At 45.5% G+C, this 18,813-nt stretch overlaps 1 protein-coding gene across 2 annotated transcripts in view; it reads left to right on the forward strand.

Annotated features, from left to right (window-relative positions):
- Window positions 1-17,673, forward strand: part of sntg1 (syntrophin, gamma 1) — a 34,300-nt gene extending 16,627 nt beyond the window's left edge. For both annotated transcript variants that reach the window (XM_063219714.1, XM_063219715.1), the window contains exons 9-19: window positions 74-176; window positions 399-481; window positions 2,253-2,383; window positions 3,921-4,050; window positions 7,781-7,819; window positions 9,285-9,401; window positions 11,643-11,714; window positions 12,312-12,464; window positions 14,780-14,872; window positions 15,665-15,775; window positions 16,747-17,673. In XM_063219714.1, the coding sequence (XP_063075784.1) occupies window positions 74-176; window positions 399-481; window positions 2,253-2,383; window positions 3,921-4,050; window positions 7,781-7,819; window positions 9,285-9,401; window positions 11,643-11,714; window positions 12,312-12,464; window positions 14,780-14,872; window positions 15,665-15,775; window positions 16,747-16,929 (1,215 nt within the window). In that variant the 3' untranslated portion in view covers window positions 16,930-17,673. The remainder of the gene's footprint in view (window positions 1-73; window positions 177-398; window positions 482-2,252; window positions 2,384-3,920; window positions 4,051-7,780; window positions 7,820-9,284; window positions 9,402-11,642; window positions 11,715-12,311; window positions 12,465-14,779; window positions 14,873-15,664; window positions 15,776-16,746) is intronic.
- The last annotated feature ends 1,140 nt before the right edge of the window (window positions 17,674-18,813 follow it).

Genomic DNA, 18,813 nt, shown 5'->3' on the forward strand with positions numbered 1-18,813 from the left:
AGTTGAGGCAGGGTTTTATTTTTTCAGCATGGCAATGCACCACTTTGATCTGAAGCCTGTCACCCTGTTTCAGGTTCAGGTGCTGAGAAATGCTGGGGAAGAAGTCACACTCACGGTGTCCTTCCTGAAGAGGACACCCGCCTTCTTAAAACTCCCCCTCTGCGAAGACTGCACCTGTACGTCTCCCGTCTGCATTTTTATAGACACTGTTGCACTATAATTCGTCTGGCATCATGGTTTCTCCCTGACACTTCAAATGGGCCCCTCCTCTCCTCTCTTCTCCTCTCCCCTCCTCTGCTCTCCTCTCCTCTCCTCCTCTCCTCTCCTCTCCTCTCCTCTCCTCTCCTCTCCTCTCCTCTCCTCTCCTCTCCTCTCCTCTCCTCTCCTCTCCTCTCAAGGCGTTCCGAGTGACCAGAGTAGCGGCACGTCATCACCTCTCTGCGACAGCGGCCTGCACTTGAACTACCATCCAAACAATACGGTACGTCTTCCTCCTCATAGAGTCTCTTCACTTAGCTTGTACTTCATTCAACTTGGACACTCCTCCCTCCTGGGGCGTATTCAGTCACTTAGCTTGTGCAGTGAAAAAGAGGTTTGTGTTCCGCTCGCAGTGGGTGTTTTTTTGAAGGTAAAGCAAATTGGATAGGCTTCATTAGGAGGGCTGCAACTCTTGGCTCGCACTCAGTAGTAGGTGGTTTCTTTTTTCCATTTCTTCTTTTTTACACCCCACCCCCATTCATTTCTCTCCTCCCGTTAGAGTATGACTGATCTGCACAGCTCATTATGACATTGTCTCCTGCAGAGAGGGATGGATGGATTACAGGTTGAGGGCCACACTAACACATAGCCAGGCCATGCCCTCCTAGTGACGCAACACTATCAGCGTTGCTTCTAGTCAGTCTAAGAGCAATACAGTATCGTTTCTGAGCTCCCGAAAGATCGAGAACTCCTCCTACGTTGTCGGGAAGCATACAACCATTAGCAAACCAAGGGAGGCAGGTCAACCATGCCGTTTGGGAAATGCTAAATGCTATGCTCTTGGTCAGACCAAGTCTCGCAGAGATTTGAAAGGCAATGATAATCAGGCTAGCTCTGTACAGTATTGGCCACATTACACCAGCACACGTCTCCAGCTGCTCTGTATTGCCTTAATATTTCACTGAGCCCTAAAACCCTGAAGTTGCGTGTCCCCGGTGTTTTGTGAGACACGAGGCAAATGAAGCATGATAATCCACGGTCTCTCTCTCTCTCTCTCTCAGTGTTGCCAGATGTGTCTGACCAAATCCCGCCCAAAAGGTTCTCAAAAACCGCCAAAATGCGCTAAATTCCGCCCAAATTCAACAAATTACATTGACTTCTATGGGCCCAAAACGGCTTAAAAAAACGCCAAATGGCCATTTTTTCCCGTTTTTGCCCGCCGACGCTCATCCCAAGTAGCCCAATTGGGCGGGCACCCGCCCAATCTGGCAACACTGCTGCCTCTTAGCTCTGCTCCTCGTACAAGGATAATTGACCAGCAACAATGGAGGCACAGGCCTTAAACCAGTGTTTCCCAACCAGGGGTACGTGTACCACTAGGGGTACGCGAGCACACTGCAGGGGGTACTTGGAAAAGTGTTATTATCATAACAAATGTATGGAGCAGCCACATCAGGACAGAGAAAATGAAATAGAAAATGAATTAGGGGGTACTCATGGCACAACTAAGAGGCTTAGGGGGTACGCAAGACAAAAAAGGTTGGGAAACACTGCCTTAAACGATGTCTGAATCTCAGACGCACCATTGATTCCGGAGCCAAGGCCCTCAAGTCCTCTGCTGTTTTCCTAATTTTTTTGTTGTGTGTAACATGTCGAGCACGTTTTAAACTCTAATCCTGGCAAATATAGGGGTAATTAGCAAGGCGCTAATGCTCGCGTTCATTTCCCAGTGGCCTTGTCATGTCGCACACGTGACCATGGCAGACCAATATATCCTGGTCAGGGCTGTGCTGCTGTGCATAACAATGAATCCTTCCTCTCCACCGTGCCCTCGTGCAGGCTTAAAGCTGCCAATGACATGACATCCCAGTGTTTGCCAATGCCTTAAAACATATGGCCTTACTGGTTCAAAGCCTCTTGAGTCACAGGAAAAAGCATGTCACTTTGATCTCAGGCTGATGCCTCTACGTGGCCTTGGGGCCATTGCTGCACGTTTCGCTCTACATACAACAACAATAATCGTGTTATTTTCCCCCCCGTGTGTGTGTCTCCAGGATACATTGTCATGCTCGTCGTGGCCCACTTCCCCGGGCCTGCGCTGGGAAAAGAGATGGGTGGACCTGCGGCTCATTCCCCTCCTCCACTCACGCCTCTCCCAGTACCTGCCAGGCTCCGATGTCTGCAGGTGAGATGAGATGAGAGGCTGCTGCCTGCCGCCAGGGATGGAGAGGGGAGGGGGGTTTGTGGGAGGGGGGAGAGGGAGAATATGTGTGTGTGTTTGTGTGTGTCTGTGTGCGTGTGCGTGTGCGTGCGCGTGCGTGTGCGTGTGTGTGTGTGTGTGTGTGTGTGTGTTGGTGCGTGTGCGTGTGCGTGTGTGTTGGTGCGTGCGTGAGTGTGTATGTATGTGTGCGTGTGCGCGTGTGTGTGTCTGTTGGTAAGTGCGTGCGTGTGTGTGTGTGTGTGTTGGTGCGTGCGTGTGCACGCGCGCGTGTGTGTTTGTGTTTGTGTGTGTGTGTGTGTGTGTGTGTGTGTGTGTGTGTGTGTGTGTGTGTGTGTGTGTGTGTGTGTGTGTGTGTGTGTGTGTGCATGTGCATATGCATATGCATATGCATGTGCACGTGCGTGCGTGCATGTGTGTGTGTGTGTGTGTGTGTGTGCGCCTGTGCTGGGAGTTGGGATGGGGGAGGGGGTGGGCGTTCTGGGTCTGACCGGGTGTGTATGTCAGCGGCTCGCTGCAGGGCGGATGTGTGTGCCATAATGCTGAGCACTGGATGTCTCAGACAGAGAGCTGCAGAGTAGTGCATATGCCGGGTTATGTTAAGACAACAGCACTATCTTTAGATTTTATGTTCTACATAAAAGTCTTACTGTTTTCTGGTTTTCCTTGCATAAAGACTCACAAACACGGGAAGACAGAATGTCCAAGGGAATAGACTCTTTACAAGTTAACTCAGGGCTGTATACAAAAAGAAATAGTCCAAACACACCTAATGGGCTTTTGTTTTCTTTTGCTTTTTTGTCCTACAGAAAATACTGGGCTATTTTCATACTGTTGATACATAAAATGAAAAAAGGAAAAAACCCGGTTTTTTCCTTTTTTCATTTTATGAACTTAACGTCTTTTGAACCTGCACCCGAATAAGCATCTGGATGTGCGTGAGATTGGACTTTCATACTGTTGATACAGACAGAGCGTCAGACATAGGTAGAGAATAATTAGTATCACATCAACCATAAAGAAAATTACTTATTTTGTTTTGAGGTTACTGAGATGCTGAGGTTACAGAAAGTTGAAATGTTTGATTTGTGATGAATCGCTGTGGGTGTGTGATTACAATCTATATTGTTTGTAAAGCTAATCTAGAGGGCTCATTCAAGCACCACAAAATATAGTTTAGGCATTAATGTAGACTAATCATGGGGTATCAGTTTATAATGGCTTCCGAGTCTGTGCACTATGATAAGTTAAGGGTATGTTGTTAGATGGAATTTTGCTAGACATATTTGAGAGTAGCATTCTTCATGTTTTAAATGTCTATTAAATGTTAGGAATTTTTTCACAGTGCTCTCCCCCTCCCTCTGGAGTGACATTAAAGCACAAAGTGGGAGACATAATGAATTCGGATACCACCCTAGTATCATGGATAAATGTGTGAAAATGCTCCATTATGAAAAATAAAGCGAACTCTTGACATAGTTTCCCCTAACCGTTGTTTCTGTAGGCAGAATGCCTTTCAAGTGATTGCTGTGGATGGGGTGTGCAGCGGAGTGATTCAGTGCCCTACTGCTGAAGAGTGCCTCGAATGGCTTCAGGCGATAGCAACCAATATATCAACTCTCACAAAGCACAACGTGAGTATCAAAAGCCCTTGTTCGCTTGGTGTTTGAAATAATAAAAAAAGAGACTTTACAAAAAAGATTATCACAAAGCCTTTTAAAAGAGTGTATTTCATTAAAGCGGGCGTCTTTATCTCAGCTTTGGCCTTTGGCTTCCGAGAGCCTGGCAATTTTCAAATAGCCCCTGAGAAGATCCTCACAGAAGGGGACGGAAATCTTAAAAGGACATGTTGTATTTGCTTCAAGGAAAGCTGTAAGCAGTTCCTTTGAGGGAATAAGCTAGGGAATATGCCCTGCCAGGTCTCGCCGCTGATCCATCACCACTTCATTTCAATTAGCGGTTCGCCTGTGGCCATGTCATCCTTGTGACAGATCAGATCAGGTACCAGCTAATTGCTGCTCGTTTGGGTTATCAAAACACCTGCTTCGGGGCGAGACAAGTGTTTCCAGTTGTCACACTAAGCGGACTGAATAAGTGATAGTTTGCATTTGCCCAGTGGGTGAGGGTTAAGTTTAAAGTCTCACAGCCACTGCCACTTCTGTGGCACAGCACTCTGTTGGCAGAGGGAGGAAGTAGTGACCCCCAAAGATCATCCATAATTCAGCCTCGTATATTATAGAATGGCTGTGCCAAAGGTGGGTAGGAGGAAATTAACGCCTGCTAAGGAGGCTGGATTTCTCTGAGCTCTTGCTGTTCCACAGACAACGTCCAGAAGGCCTTCTTCTCCCTCATTATGTGAGATGAATTATAGCAGTCTAGTATAGGGTGCTGCGTTCCAAGCGCACAGTTCTGAGTGGCTGGAATTGTCCATGGCTTAGTCACTAACAGAATTTTGAAAAAAAAATCTATTGGATTAGAACGCGAAGTGGAACTCTTAACCCTCTGTAATGGAAGATCACTGAGGAGTTCTGAATAAAAACACATTTAGAGGTGGTCTGCAGCAACCACAGGGAAAATTATGTTAAGCTCTACTTTCTGCTTTCCCGAAGTAATGCTCAAGATACATTTAAATGCATTACTTACTGTAAGCTGTATTTTTTTAATGTAAAAGGCGAGGCACTGAACAAGATTGAAATGGTGCTGCATGGTGACTAGTCTGGTTTTTTATTTCTAAAACTAGACGTGTTCAATAATAGCTGCTACCAAGCACTTCTTGTGTCTGGTGCTATTTTTTGCCTGCCTCACTTCTTCCAGCGTACAAAGAAAGTCTCATTTTCAGGGACATCATGAAAAATATTCTGTTCTGACCTTTTTCTCCTGATGGCTAAAATCCTTCGAGCATGGTGACCAGAGAAACACTCTGTGAATATGCACTGGTAAACAAGATAAGGCTACTTACACCAGCATGCCCAAGAGGCTAAAGAGCTTCAGGAGACACAGAAAGAAACAGAGAAAGACAAAAACAAAATCAAGAAAAAACTGAGAACAAGAAAGAACAAGAAAGAAAATAATGTTAAAAGACAAAAAAGAATGGAAGACATTAGTGGAGAAGAAGAAAGACAGGAGAGGAGAAAAAGAAAGACGAGCCTTGTCTCATTGCACTGACTTGTATCTCCTTGGGTTGGTAGCTAGCTAGCGAGCGTCTGAGCTAATGAGTGGGCACTGTTAGTCACTGGCGTCTTGGACAACCTATGCTAATGCTAATGCTAATGAGAAGGCTGCCCGGGGGCACCATGGGCCGCAGCCAACACCACAGCCCAAGCCAAGCCAGTCACACACAGGCAGGCAGGCAGAGAAGTAAAGCCTGTGTGTGTGTGTGCGTGTGTGCGTGTGTGTGTGTGTGCGTGCGTGCGTGTGTGTGTGTGTGTGTCTGTGTCTGTGTCTTTGTGTGTGTGTGTGTGTGTGTGAGAGAGAGAGAGAGCGAGAGAGAGAGAGAGAGCGAGAGAGAGAGAGAAAAAGAAAGAGAAAGAGAGACAAACGCACACACACAGGGAGAGGAGTTAGAGAGGGACAGAGAGGGAGAGAGAGCAAGAGAGAGAGAGAGAGAGAGAGAGAGAGAGAGAGAGAGAGAGAGAGATACTCTAAACTCCTACAAGGATGTCATGTACGATCTGATGGGGCCCGTGTTTAATTGGAATGAGGTTCTTTAAAGGTCATGCCTCACACAAAGCGGAGGCCTTTTTACTGGATGATTCCCCTTTTATGGTGGCTCAGAGCTGTGCTGCGCTGCGTCCCCCCCGGCTGCACTGCAGCTCTCCCCCATGGCAGCCTTCCCGACTCTGGCCTCGCTCAGTGGCACCAGAGAGAGTACAGAGAGAGGTTCCATTGGCCCATTGTTTCCTGGTTCTATTATGCCCCCCTTAGGCAGACCTAGGCAGACCTAAGGACTGTTCTATTCATTGCAGGAGCATTATGACACGCCCCTTTAGGCAGACCGGAACCTGGTCGCGTTAGGTGCCCATAGAAACCTATTATGTTGGCATATCTCTATACTTAAAGAATCTCTGGTGGCACTTGCTGGCTCGCACACTCCTCGCAGGCTGGAGGATCAGGAGCTGACTGATGGTCAATGGAAAGGCGAGGCGAAGTGTCTCTGTCTTAGTTTGGGGGTGGAAGGGGGTGAGACCCTGCCAAGGAGGAGGCAATGCGTCTCTGGGATTATTTTTGCCATTACTTGGGAGGGCCAGTGCGTCGTGCCAACTGACAGCTGTTGCCAGAGCCGGGGTGGTGCTGCTACTGCTGTCGTCTGACTTCTCCCTCTGTCATCGTCAATACAAAATGAGCTAATACGTCGGCATCCTTCATCGTTTGCTGCTCTCCACCTCCCGCCTCAACTCCCCCTCTGCCATGACAGCTTCCAGTACCACTGTGTTAACGTTCTTTCATCATCAACATCTGGTAACGCTATGACAGCCGGTGCTATGCTGCTTATTGGCCGGCCAGGCTAGACATCTCTGACAGTTTTCTCTGTACTCCGAAACCTAATTTGCCGCTAACATGCTGCTTAGCAAATGAGGGCTGGGAGTCTGGCCCAGTGTGGGCAACAAACAAGCGAGTTCATCACAGGGCCATGAGTGGCCTTAAATCAGCAGATCATGATGACCTGGGCTGTCCTCGAGCTGGTGTTGCTGCAGCCTGATTTCCATCGACTTTCAAATCTCTTTGAGATTTGGTCTGACCAAGAGCATAAGAATTCATATAATCCAAACAGCTTGGTTGACCCGCCTCCGTTGGTTTGCTACTGGTTGTTTGCTTCCTGGCAAAGTGGGAGGAGTTCCTGATTTTTGCGGGAGCTCAGAAACAGTATTTGTATTGCTCTTGGCCTGACTGGAAGCAAGGCCGAAGGTGTTGCGTCACTAGGAGGGCGCGGCCTGGCTACTAGTGTTACTGTGCCCTGCATTACCATCCCCAAGCGCCTTATGTGTACAGTCAGAGATTCTTTAAGTATAGAGATATGTAATAGGTTTCTATGGGCACCTAACATGACCAGGTTCAGGTCAGCCTAAAGGGGCGTGTCATAATGCTCCTAGCATTGAATAGAACAGTCCTCAGGTCTGCCTAGGTCTGCCTAAAGGGGGATTTCCCCCCCAATAATAGAACCAGGAAACAATGGGCCAATGGAACCTCTCTCTCTCTACTCTCTCTGGTACAGTTATCTTCAGTCTTGTATTGATATTACTGCGAACTCCCAAGTGCTTCATGTACTGTATGTCTACTGCAGTAAACTTGGAAGATATTGTGGTGTCATTACTGTGAGCTGTGGCTACAGCTGTGACAATAACTGTGATCACTGTTGTGCTTCAGGTCAAGAAGATTAATCGAAACTTTCCAGTAAATCAGCAGGTAATGTAGCATATTTTATATCTTTTCATATCAAAGATGTGTGTTTAACTTTATTTACTTATTTGTTTTCACTTTGTACCCTGTGGATCTGTTTGTATTATATTAAATTGTATTTCTTGAATGTCAACACAGAGCTGTTTGTCTGGCTCATTAAAATTATGTTTATGCCTGAAGGGTAATGAAGTATTAAGTGTCACAGTTAAAATTTTATAGGGCCGTATTTACTGAATACTTGACAAAGAACTGTATCAGTGACCCTATAGATAGTCTTAAGTGACTAAATCTTTATCATACCGTAACAGATGAGAGTACTACCCTTGAGGGAAGAGAGAGGATGCTCATTTGCATCTATTGTAAACAATCATTTCATGCGTTATTAACAAATAATGACACAGTGAGACACTTTGTCTCTTCTTCTTCTTCTTCTTCTTCTTCTTCTTCTTCTTCTTCTTCTTCTTCTTCTTCTTCTTCTTCTTCTTCAAAACATAAACAAAATAGAAGCTCTTGTGACAAGACCCTTGTGGCAGTATTTTATAAAACGTCTGATCTGAACAAAAGCATTGTGCCACAAGTCCAGATGACAACGTAAGACCATGTGGCTGGCTCCTGTAGGCAGTGTGTGAAGACACGCCCATCATATAATGATGGCCCTGCAGGAGGAGTGGCTGCTCATCAGTGTTGCCAGATGTACGATAATTATCTTATTTGCACCATCATTTTGTCCACTTTGTCCTCTGTACGATCAAAAAAAAAATCATGATTATACGATAATTTCAGAGTTGTCATTTAGTTCATTTAGATACATTGAAACAACAATTTCGGTCTTGTACAATCATTTCCTCCCAAAAAGCCCCCAAAAACGATAATTCTGAGGTTTTGGTACGATAATCCAGCATTTTCCATCTGGCAACACTGCTGCTCATCTCAAAGCCGTCACTTGCGAGGTTTTCCCAAAACACATCTGCTGCTCAGGCAGCTCTGAGTTCCACAAGCCCCCATCCTCCTGTCCACCCACCTGCTCTCTCGTTCTTCCTCCTCCTCCCTCCCTACCTTTTCTCCCCCAACTCCCCCTTGGCTTTCTCCCTCTCCCTATTTCTGTATCTCTATCTCTCCATCTCCCCCCCCCCCTCTCTCTCTCTCAGTCAGTCCTTTGCTCCCTCACCAGAGCTGACATAGCCTGGCAGCCAGGCAGGTATGATGCTGGGAGCCAGGGCCGCAACTACTCTTTTCTGGGGGGGTATGCAAGAACTATTTTGGTGCCCCCCCCTCCCAAAAAAGATACTTAATAATTATTTGCCGCCCTCCAACGCCCTCTCTTTGGCGCCCCCTCTTTGGCGCCCCCTCTCTCTGGCGCCCCCCTGCAAGGCATACTTCGCATATACTGTAGTTGCGCCCCTGCTGGGAGCCATGCTGAATGATGAGAGTTCCTTCCTGCTGTCTGTCTGTCTGTCTCCCCTCTTGCCAGATCATTTATATGGGATGGGTGGAGGAGAAAGAGCAGGACATGGTGCAGGACCGAATGTACACACCAAAGTTCCTTGCCTTGAGGGGCTCCTCGCTCTTCAAGTTCTCGGCACCGCCTGTAAGTCCCTCCGCTGTAAAACACTGACTGACTGACTGCAATGATGAGGGGTATTGCCAAGCTCCTGCACTGCTGGCTGCATGGCCTGCAGGCTTTTTGAACATTTCCACCACATATGAGGTGAAGGGTTTCATATATTTGTCCCTGGGTAATTGTTTCCCTTTCTAGCCCTCAGCTGTAGAGGCTGTGTAAGTTTTTTTCAGAATATACGGTAGTCTGCCACACCATATGGTGCTATATGGTCTGACTCCTCTAATGGCTGGCAGCACAGGTCATTGAATAGATTGGGGAAACGCAGGTCACTGAAGCAGTATTTATATCGCCAGCGAGGCCATTTTCTCCCCTGTTATTATTGATTGTTCACCCGCATAGCCTTGTCTGGGCTGTGTGAAGGCTTTTTGTGAAAGCCATTAATCTATTCAGCCATTCAGGCTAAGGGAGCATAACCTGATTATCACCTGGCTGTTGCAAAGAGGTCCTTTTAATTTACCATAATCGGCCGGAATCAGTAATTAACTTTTCCAGCCCCAGGGATTCATTTTCGCGAGATGAACAATGTTGATGTACGATGTCTTTATTAATTTCAGGAGTCGAAGATAATGGAGGGCACAGGCAGCCCTTGCGGTGAGAGCGGGGGCTCTGTTGTTCCATTATGCCCCCGATAACGCGTCACTTCAGTCCGTTTTCACAGTCAGCTTCGCTCATGACGTTGCAGTGTCTCTCTCTCTCCTCTGTGAATTTTCTTTTGATGATTGAATAAGCCGTCGAACAAACAATCTCTCGTCTAAGTCTAATTAGACGGGACCAGCCAAGTGTTTTACTGTAGTCCACATCAAAAGAGCCCCAAATTAGCTTATGCAATGCAGCCTGCGCCATTGGCCCAGTTGAACGCAAATTGCAGCTGTGTTCACTTAAAACCGCAAATGATGGGAACTGCTCAAGAAGGTGTGTGGGAGTGGAGAGAGACTCATTTACACTTCAGTCGTCCTCCAGGACTACGCTGCAAAACGGCACATCTGCAATTTTCTTCCAAATTATTAATTAAAAATGTGCAGATTCAAATTAAAAGAGAAAAACTCACTAATAATTCCATATTCCCTTGTAGGGATATTTTGTGCATATTAATATTGGATGAGTATGAGCCCAGAGTTTATCTGTATAATATACCATGTTCAGAAAAATAAGTAAACACACACTTAGCATGCGTGTGCATGCACACAGATAGATAGGATATTTATTGTCCTCTCAGAAAACGCAAGCGCACACAAACAGATGCACACATGCAGGTATGCACACATACACACGCACACCTGGCCCCCTTCAATGTTATCCAGGACACACATAGTCTACGATACATAAATGTAGACAGAATGTGGACATGTGGCTCAAAAAGTATAAAAAATATGTATGCAGTACAAAAATAAACAGTGAAACTGAGATGTCACCAAAACTATATTTTGCTTTCCCAACACAAGCATAAACTACACACCTAACCTGACTATTATCTCCTGCAGAACTCAGCATATGTTTTGTAATGATCAAAAGGTCCCACACAAACCCCTAAGTTTTCACCTCACTTGTAAGCAAGCGTCTCTAATATTTCACGCATTTGCCTGACACAGCACATACCCCAAAGTACAGCCAGTCTGTGACAGAAACCATTTGTTCCCCTCCTCGATCCAGATAATAGGCTGTATAGGGCTGTAACGATATTATATCGAACCGAGAAACCGAGAAATCGCAATACACAGAGCCACGATACTGTATCACGATACAAGGAGGCAGTATCGTGATACACTCTTTCAAAGTTATGTTACCCATCAGTTCAGAAAACAACCACATGATATGAAGTGATAGTGCTTCCAAGCTTCAAATCTTCATCATTATGATATTTAAACTTTTAAAAAGGATCAGTTACCTCTTGTAACCTATTCTACCTACAAACTATCATCGTTTTTATTCATAATTTTATTTCGTAATGTTCACAAATGTGAAATTGTGAACCGTATGAACCATAGGTAAAAAAAATTGTGATCCGAACCGAAATTAGTTCAGTGTATCGTTACAGCCCTAATGCTGTACTATCAACAACTCGGTTTGCATATGCTGAGGTGGCGCAGCTGCCTAGTGGACACATGTATCCGTTTCTCGTCATAGCGCGGCTAACTAGTTATCTGAAAATGTAAACAAAAAAGTGTGAATGCTTTGTAGCCGGTAATAAAAGTCGGATTCCATTTCCAGGTAACCACGTGGGACTGGACGAGGGCTGAGAAGAGCTTTACCATCTATGAGATCATGTGCAAAATCCTGAAGGTGAGACCGCTGGCTTGGCTTCATAAAAAATCCCCCGTGTTTGTGCCTGCTGAAGTATTCCCTTTGAATTTCAATGTGGTGGTTCTCCTCACAGGCAATTCCCTAAAGCTAAGCATAGAGATTTACACGAGTGCAATTTCATTAGTGGGATGATGCATTTGAAAATCCCACCTGTGCATGTGAAGGCCTCTCAACATATGAGGGAAAAAACACAAACTCTTACCTGTGCATTTCTAAGCAGGCTGGGCAATGCTCTCATGCAAATGCCATCTGTGAACTCTGCAGCTATGATTATTCGATCCCATCATCAGCCCTAGATGTCCTTGCAGGGGGCAGGTGTGTGTGTGTGTGTGTGTGTGTGTGTGTGTGTGTGTGTGTGTGTGTGTGTGTGTGTGTGTGTGTGTGTGTCTGTGTGTCTGTGTGTCTGTGTGTGTTTCTGTGTGCGTGTGTGCGTGTGTGCGTGCGTGCGAGCGTGCGTGCGTTATGTATGAGCAAGCCCTGGCAAGGCTGTGTGTGCTGTGAGAGAATCAGGAGGGACTATACTAACTGTGCACCCTTGTCTGTCTGTCTGTCTGTCTGCCTGCTGTACGTCCACAGGATGGTGACCTTGTGGACCAGCGGCGGCACTGCTTCTGCCTGCAGGTGGACACAGGCGAGGACACCTTCTTCAGCGTGGAGCTGGAGTGTGAGCTGCTGGTCTGGGAGAAGGCCTTCCAGATGGCCACCTTCCTGGAGGTGGAGAGAATACAGGTAACTAACTAGGCAGAGTGGAGAGAATACAGGTAGGCAGAGTGGAGAGAATACAGGTGGGTACAGTGGAGAGAATACAGGTGGGTACAGTGGAGAATACAGGTGGGTACAGTGGAGAATACAGGTGGGTACAGTGGAGAATACAGGTGGGTACAGTGGAGAGGATACAGGTAGGAAGAGTGGAGAGGATACAGGTAGGCAGAGTGGAGAGAAGATGGGTAGGCACAGTGGAGATGCTGCTTGAGATGGTGTTGGCCAAAGATTCTGGAACCCATTGCACTCTAGAATTGTTGTTGGCTGTGTTGAGTTGATGGTATTGTATTTGGTGGTGCTGATGGTGATGGTGAAGAGGTTACAGGTAGGCACAACAGTGTAGTTCTAGAATTTAGAAGCTTCTGGTAATGGTTCTCGTGTTGATGGTATTGCACAGTTACTGCTGCAGTGTTACTGCAGCACTTCAAGAGTAGGATCAACACTCTCAGTAAATTAACACTGCAAAATATATGGCGTGTGTGGTCTGGTGGCTGGTAGTAGTGGTAGTGGTGTTGGTGGAAGGGGGAACACAGGCAGGTGCAGTGAAAGGGCTGTCTGGTGGAGCTCTTAGTGATGTTGGTACACAGTAAATTTTATAGTGTTAAAATAACACTTAAATAGTTAAAACAAACACTGTTCTAGTGTCTATTTGGTCCTGCTCCAGATCAGTGTTAAACACTGGTGTTAGATTTATAGTGTTAAGCTAACACTATAAAGAGTAAAGCAGTTTCGGGGAGCATACAATGGCGCAGACAAACTCCATCACCTCGAGGAGGCGGGGGCTCTCTGGAGTACTTCTAACTCCACACAATTTAACAACTTCATTTGTCACTGACACTGGAGAGCATCTCACTCCATTTGGTGTTGGAATTACTCCAATAGTGTTAATAAGCCTTAACACTGCAAAATTAACACTGGCAAATTTACTGTGTAGTGCCATCGCAAAGCCATATTTGGTGTGAGAGCAGGGACTACAAGGATGATTTCTTTTTTTTTTTTGAAAGATATGAAGGGAGACACAAGTAGATATTCTGAAAGGGCCAGAGGGTAGAACAGGGAAGTAATGAAATGGAGGCGAGTCCAACTGAGAGAGAAAGAGAAGAAAAAAAAAATCAGAGATAAAGAAAGCAAGTAGGTGGAAGACTCGCAGAGACAAGCTGTGACTGCAAGGGGAGCGTGTGAGAGCGACCGATAATTACCAGCACATCATGTACAAGTGCCCATGTGTCCTGTATGTCTTTGTAATTGGTGTTGGGTCAAACAGCTATCTACGATTTTTTAAATTATATAACAAAGGTGTCTCAGCTCTTCAGCTCCACACCTCCCAGAATTTCCCTTTGTTATTGTTATCTGTAAACCACAGAGCAAGAGTCCTGTGGGTCCTCATCAGATAGGACGGCAGCAGCGCTGTCACGGCGAGATGGCTGCCCCTGCTACGATAACACGGACAGTCTTGAGAACTTCACCACAGGGTCAGGGCCAGCGGTGTGTGTGTGTGTGTGTGTGTGTGTGTGTGTGTGTGTGTGTGTGTGTGTGTGTGTGTGTGTGTGTGTGTGTGTGTGTGTGTGTGTGTGTGTGTGTATGTGTGTGTGTCTGTGTGTGTACATGTGTGTACGTGTGTGTGTGTGTGTGTGTGTGTGTGTGTGTGTGTGTACGTGTGTGTGTGTCTGTGTGTGTGTGTGTGTGTGCGTGCGCGTGTGTGTGTGTGTGTGTGTGTGTGTGTGTGTGTGTGTGTGTGTGTGTGTGTGTGTGTGTGTGTGTGTGTGTGTGTGTGTGCGTGCGTGTGTGTGCGTGTGTGTGTGCACTGTGCACGCTTGCCAAGGAGGAACCACCCGCAGCATCAATCAAGTTTCAGTCTGTCTTTTTGCCCATGAGGAGAAAGCAACAATATGTGTGCTGCTATTAATGCCCCCTCTCCTGGATGGATGACTTGTAGTTCATAAACTAATGACCTCATTAGGCCACAGGAAGTGTAGAGCAGCCATGTTTGGACTGTACCTACCTGGCAAGGCTGTGTTTTTTCGTGTATCTCTCATTTATCGGGCTGTCCGAATGGGGCAGCCATGGCTCAATGGTTAGAGCGCTGGTCTTCAGATCAGAGGATTGCAGGTTCAAATCCCACCCCTGCCAGCACCTTCATCCATGGCTGAAGTGCCCTTGAGCAAGGCACCTAACCCCACATTGCTCCAGGGCCTGTAATCAATGCACTGTACCTAAAATGCCTGTAAGTCGCTTTGGATAAATAAAAGTGTCAGCTAAATGTAATGTAATTTGTTTTCCAGTGTAAAACGTACGCCTGTATTATGGAGAGCCATCTAATGGGGCTGACCGTGGACTTCAGCATGGGATTCGTCTGCTTTGATGCCGCTTCAAAGGTACAGTAGGCTCAAATGAACCGGGCATGGGTTTATTTTCGGCAGTCTTTAGTTCACACAGTGAAAGAGGGGTGAAAAAGATGGGGGGAAATGAAAGCAAAAACTTTTCATTATGTGAGTGACCACATTAGAAGAAGGCTGTGTTGAATAACTCCATGAAACCGTGCTGGGGTGAGTTTCTCAAAAGGGAAGTTGTTAGCCTGTTAGCAACTTCGGTAGTTGACAATGGGAAAATGCATTGAAAACAACAAAGTAGCTAATGTAGTAGTTAACTTTGGTTTTGAGAAATTCACCCCTGACATGGTTTTGCAATCAGTGCATGAAAACTAAACAATTGCTGGGGGAGGCTCGGAAAAAAAAAATCTTGTTCCAGAGAAAATGAATAATGTTATGCAAATGAGTTGACAAGAGAGAGGGAGAATGATTCACTCCAGCAGCAGTATTGACAATGGTCCACATCTCACATTTTTAACTGTGCCCATATTTCAGTTCTAATGTGTGGTGTGATAGTCTTTGTATTTTGTTCCTAATGTTGCTTATTATGTTACTGCGGGTTCTTTATCACACCCAGCCCTATTGTGTTCTTTGGTAATTCTGTTGGAATTCTTGGGGAAAGAGCGTGAGAGAGAGAGAGAGGGAGAGAGAGAGAGAGAGAGAGAGAGAGAGAGAGAGAGAGAGAGAGAGAGAGAGAGAGAAAGAGAGAGATTGAGAGAGGGAGATATTCCAGCACAATTTATTTTGACGATGCAATGGCGCTACCCAGCAGCACATGTATTATTGTGTGACTTGCAGGCAGTACTCTGGCGGTACAAGTTCTCCCAGCTCAAAGGGTCTTCTGACGACGGGAAGAGCAAAATCAAGTTCCTGTTCCAAAATCAGGACACCAAACTCATCGAAGCAAAGGTAACACGATTCATTGTCTCCGAGTGTTTCGGTGCGCTGGAGCGTTTTAGGTATTCATGACCATCCCTCCCACACTAAAATAAAATTAGAGCTGACTCATTTCGCTATTGTCCTTATCAATAAAATTTCCGACAGGAGTTTACTATAATGTTTATGTGCTGCTGCGAAGGTGAGAGGCAAAACATCTTGGCAGTGCTAAAATAAACCATTACAGTACAATGCTCCCCCTCCACCAAGGCACTTGAATCATCATTCTGCAGATTACACGCACACGAGGGAGAGCATTGCCTTTATGGTCATCTTCTAGCTGGGGGCATAATCCTCCCGGTTCACGTAATCGCCTCCTAGCTTCACCAACTTGCTGGGAGGCTCAGAATTGCCTCCATTTGTTTTGCTTTTTTAAAAAAAAGATATTTTTATGGGCTTTTTGGGTCTTTATTTCGGATAGGACAGTGAAGGTGCGACAGGAAGTGAGTGTGGAGAGAGATGGGGAAGGGTTGGGAAAAGACCCGGGCCAGACTCTAACCCAGGTCCCCATGGGTATGCAAGCCCAAGTGTGGGGGGCTTAGCTGCTTAGTGCTGTGCCACAGCGCTCCCCAGAATCGCCTCCATTTGTACTCATAGTCTGAGCTGACTGTGTTTATTTGTTTTTTTTTATGTTTGTTTCTGAGGAGGTCCGTGTGCCACTTACCGTAGACATAGCTGCCAGGGGGAGATCAGGATGAATAGTGACCTCCATGCCAGATTGGAGATAATATTTCAGCCATTATTCAGTATTACCTTGGCCAGTTTGAATCGTCTCGCTGGCATTTCTGTGCCGTCAATAATTCACGGGCGGCACACCTCTGAAATAATGGATGAGTTCCAGGACCCGCTGAGACCATGTGCTCTCTCTCTCTCTCTCTTTCTCTCTCTCTCTCTCTCTCTCTCTCTCTCTCTCTCTCTCTCTCTCCTCTTTTGTTCTTCCCCAGGAGCTGGAGTTCTCCAACCTCTTTGCCGTGCTGCACTGCATCCACGCGTTCTTTGCTGCCAAGGTGGCCTGTCTGGACCCCATGTTCGTGGGGAGTCAGAATGCCGCCACTGCAGCTGCTGTCAACACCATCACCTCGGTTTCCTCAACCATGCCCCCATCTAAAATAAAGTACACCACCTGACCGGTAGGACCTCAGCTTATTTTGGGGGAAACTGTGGGGAACCCATGCCACATTGGATGAATGTGGACACACACAGTGAACATCCGAGAAGATGATCTGATTGGAAATGCTGACAGGACTGAAAGGCTCTAATCAACAGAGTGGAGAGGACGTATCACAACCATGCGCTCCACGAGCTTTGATTAAATACATAATCGAGGATCACACGGAAGAAAGGAGAAGAAAACAGAATCAAGCAAAGCAGAGCACTGTATTGAAATGCTTGCAGAGGACTGAGTAGAAATCCAGAATGCAGCTCTCTCTCTCTCTCTCACACACAGTTTTGCTTCGATCATTTACTGTTTTGGTGCTGTTGCAGGCATTTCATCACAACATAATTGTGTGAGGGTCTTTGAATAATACTGTGGTTTAGAATTCAAGGTCAGCAGGTTTTTGGAAGTCATGCGACTGGTTATGGTCATGGTCATTGGTAAGAACTAGCATTATTCCCCTTATCAACTGGTAGTTACCAGATGGCATACCCACCCTTTAAATTGCCTTTTTTCAGTTCACCGAAAAACCCTTACTCTTTTCATTGTATTTACTGAAAATATTGAGTTGCTTTATGAAACACACACTTGCTTTATGAAAAACACACTTCAAGGAGAGGCAATATATAAAGTTTAAGTTTAGAAATTACATTATATGAGAGTTTATAGTAAGATGGAGACAGATAATTATAATGTTGACTTATTATGATACTTGTATTACAAATGCACTTTACGTGACAAATTACCCAATATTTTATGAATTATGTTTCAACCTCAAGGAAGAATTGTAAATTCGAGAATTAAATTGAACATTTGTAGCTTTAAGATGGATATTAGTATACGGCTTTGTTCAAGCTTACCTTTCAAAACTAGCAAAGGTGCTATGCTTTGTTTAAGCTGTGATGGACCCCACTTCATGCAACATGACAGCATCACAACAGTAGTGTTACTTTTTTTCATGGAATGGTCATTTTTATGGACAGCAGCCGCTATTAACAGAGGACAGAAGTTCAGAATGGCTGAAGAGTTTTGGCAGAGCTTGCTTTCAGTAATCTCTTGTTGATTGTGTTTATTTTCCCTAAAGGGAGAATTTGATTGTTTTGTTTCCAAATGCTATTTAGAACTAATGCAGCTCTAATGGCATCCCCGAAAGATACTATTTTAGTATTTCTGAAGAATATATTGGGATTCTGTTTTATTGTTCTGTTTCAATTGGTTGTTGAATACAAGGGAGCCATGTATGTTGATGACTGTGCAGATTTATGAACAAAGAAGCATCTATGTTTTTGATTTAAAATGTTTATGTTGACTTTTTAGATGCGTCCTAGCATCTCTATAAGAGGGTATGTTCGTCCGTCGGTCGATCGGTCGGTCTGTCCGTCGGTCTGTTTGTCCGTCTGAAACACATTCTCTAATTGTAATTCCCTCCTGTGTCAGCAAGGCGGCAGAGTGCATAGACGGACACATCTTTGTCCGCCTGTCGGACTTGTTCCATTGGTAGAGCACATTCACAAAAAGACAATTTTACCATGACCATATCCCCCCATAGATCTCTCTGGCAATCATAGTATGACTTTCTGAAAGCCATCTCTGATTTAGTGGTCATTTTGCAGAGGAAGTTCACTGTTCAGCTGTGTTTTAGTTTAGGAGAGAATGTGTGTCTGTTCTCCCCTTTGCCTAAACATGGACCAAGTCACATACCCCTGATTTGGCCCAAGGTAAATATAACAGCTTATATTTTTATACAAGAGCTTTGTACATAATCAAAACTGTTGTAATGACACTGTCACTTAGGCATGATAATCAAAAGTTGATACAATTATAACACACAGCGGCAAAACATGTATGTAGCATA

Source organism: Engraulis encrasicolus, chromosome 16, assembly GCF_034702125.1.
Source record: "Engraulis encrasicolus isolate BLACKSEA-1 chromosome 16, IST_EnEncr_1.0, whole genome shotgun sequence".
NCBI classification, from domain to species: Eukaryota; Metazoa; Chordata; class Actinopteri; order Clupeiformes; family Engraulidae; genus Engraulis; species Engraulis encrasicolus.